At 41.0% G+C, this 1,039-nt stretch overlaps 1 protein-coding gene across 1 annotated transcript in view; it reads left to right on the top strand.

Moving 5' to 3' along the window:
- Nucleotides 1-631: 631 nt before the first annotated feature.
- JRK (Jrk helix-turn-helix protein) overlaps nucleotides 632-1,039 on the top strand; it is a 19,468-nt gene continuing 19,060 nt past the window's right edge. Inside the window, exon 1 of the mRNA XM_065405374.1 lies at nucleotides 632-1,039. This exon is cut by the window's right edge and continues 1,213 nt beyond it. Within this exon, the coding sequence (XP_065261446.1) occupies nucleotides 632-1,039 (408 nt within the window).

The raw sequence follows: 1,039 nt of genomic DNA, 5'->3' as shown, positions 1-1,039 counted from the left end.
TGCTGGAAAGGAGCTCATTATCTGACTCTAGACCACCAGTCTGCTTCACATCCAACACTGAGCTGCTGTCATGTGAGAGTTAACTGGAGATCATATGGCAAAGGGGGTGACCAGGTAAAACAAACACACAATAGGAGACTGTTATCTGGGTGTTTGCATAAAACCAGATAATTGAAAGCTGTTTCCTATTGCAGCTGAGAGAGCGAGCAGGAATATTAACAGCTGGCTCAGCAACGTGAAGCGGAAGTTCAAGTGAATTTGCAGCTGTCTTTTCCACACCTCCATTTTTAAAGGAAAACTGCAGTATTTAAAAAAAAAAATTAACTGTATACAGTAAAAGCTGTGTTATCCGGCACTTTACCAACCAGAAAGCTCTAGAAACGGGCATTTCTGATCTCTCCCAATACAAATCTTCAATCTAGTAACCAGGACCAATGCCGAAGCTAACCGGAATCGATGCCGAAGTTATTCGGGACCCAAGTATTTCCGAGAGCAGTCGGACTACGCTCGAGTTAGCCAAGAAGAGCTGAATGCTGTTCTTTCTGTTTGTATCTGCCATTGTGATTGGTCGGTTTATTACTCTGTGTATTGTCCTGTGTTTATCATAAAATATCAACGCCACCCTACCATCATGGCATCCAAAATACCAGCAAAAAGCAAAGGAAAGAAGCGTAAGAGAGTTGTGTTGACATTAAAACAGAAAATAGATATTTGTACACGTCTTGAAAAGGGCGAGAATAGGAATGTTTTGATGCAAGAGTACAATGTTGGCTCGTCCACGATATACGACATCAAGGCTCAGAAAGAACAACTGCTCAAATTTTTTGCTAGTTGTGAGTCAAATAAAGCTGTTGAACAACGCCATACTCTGCATATGCCTAAATTAGAGCAACTAGACAGTGTTTTATATGAATGGTTTTCATTGAAACGATCGGAGGGTGCCTCTATATCTGGCCCAATGCTCATTGAAAAGGCAAAAGATTTTTATAAGCAAATGCAATTGACTGAGCCATGTGCATTTTCTGATGGATGGCTTTCA

The sequence above is a fragment of the Emys orbicularis genome, chromosome 1 (genome assembly GCF_028017835.1).
Source record: "Emys orbicularis isolate rEmyOrb1 chromosome 1, rEmyOrb1.hap1, whole genome shotgun sequence".
Classification (NCBI taxonomy): Eukaryota; Metazoa; Chordata; order Testudines; family Emydidae; genus Emys; species Emys orbicularis.
The sequence above is the reverse complement of the archived record's forward strand: the minus strand, read 5'-3'. Positions and strand labels throughout refer to the sequence as shown.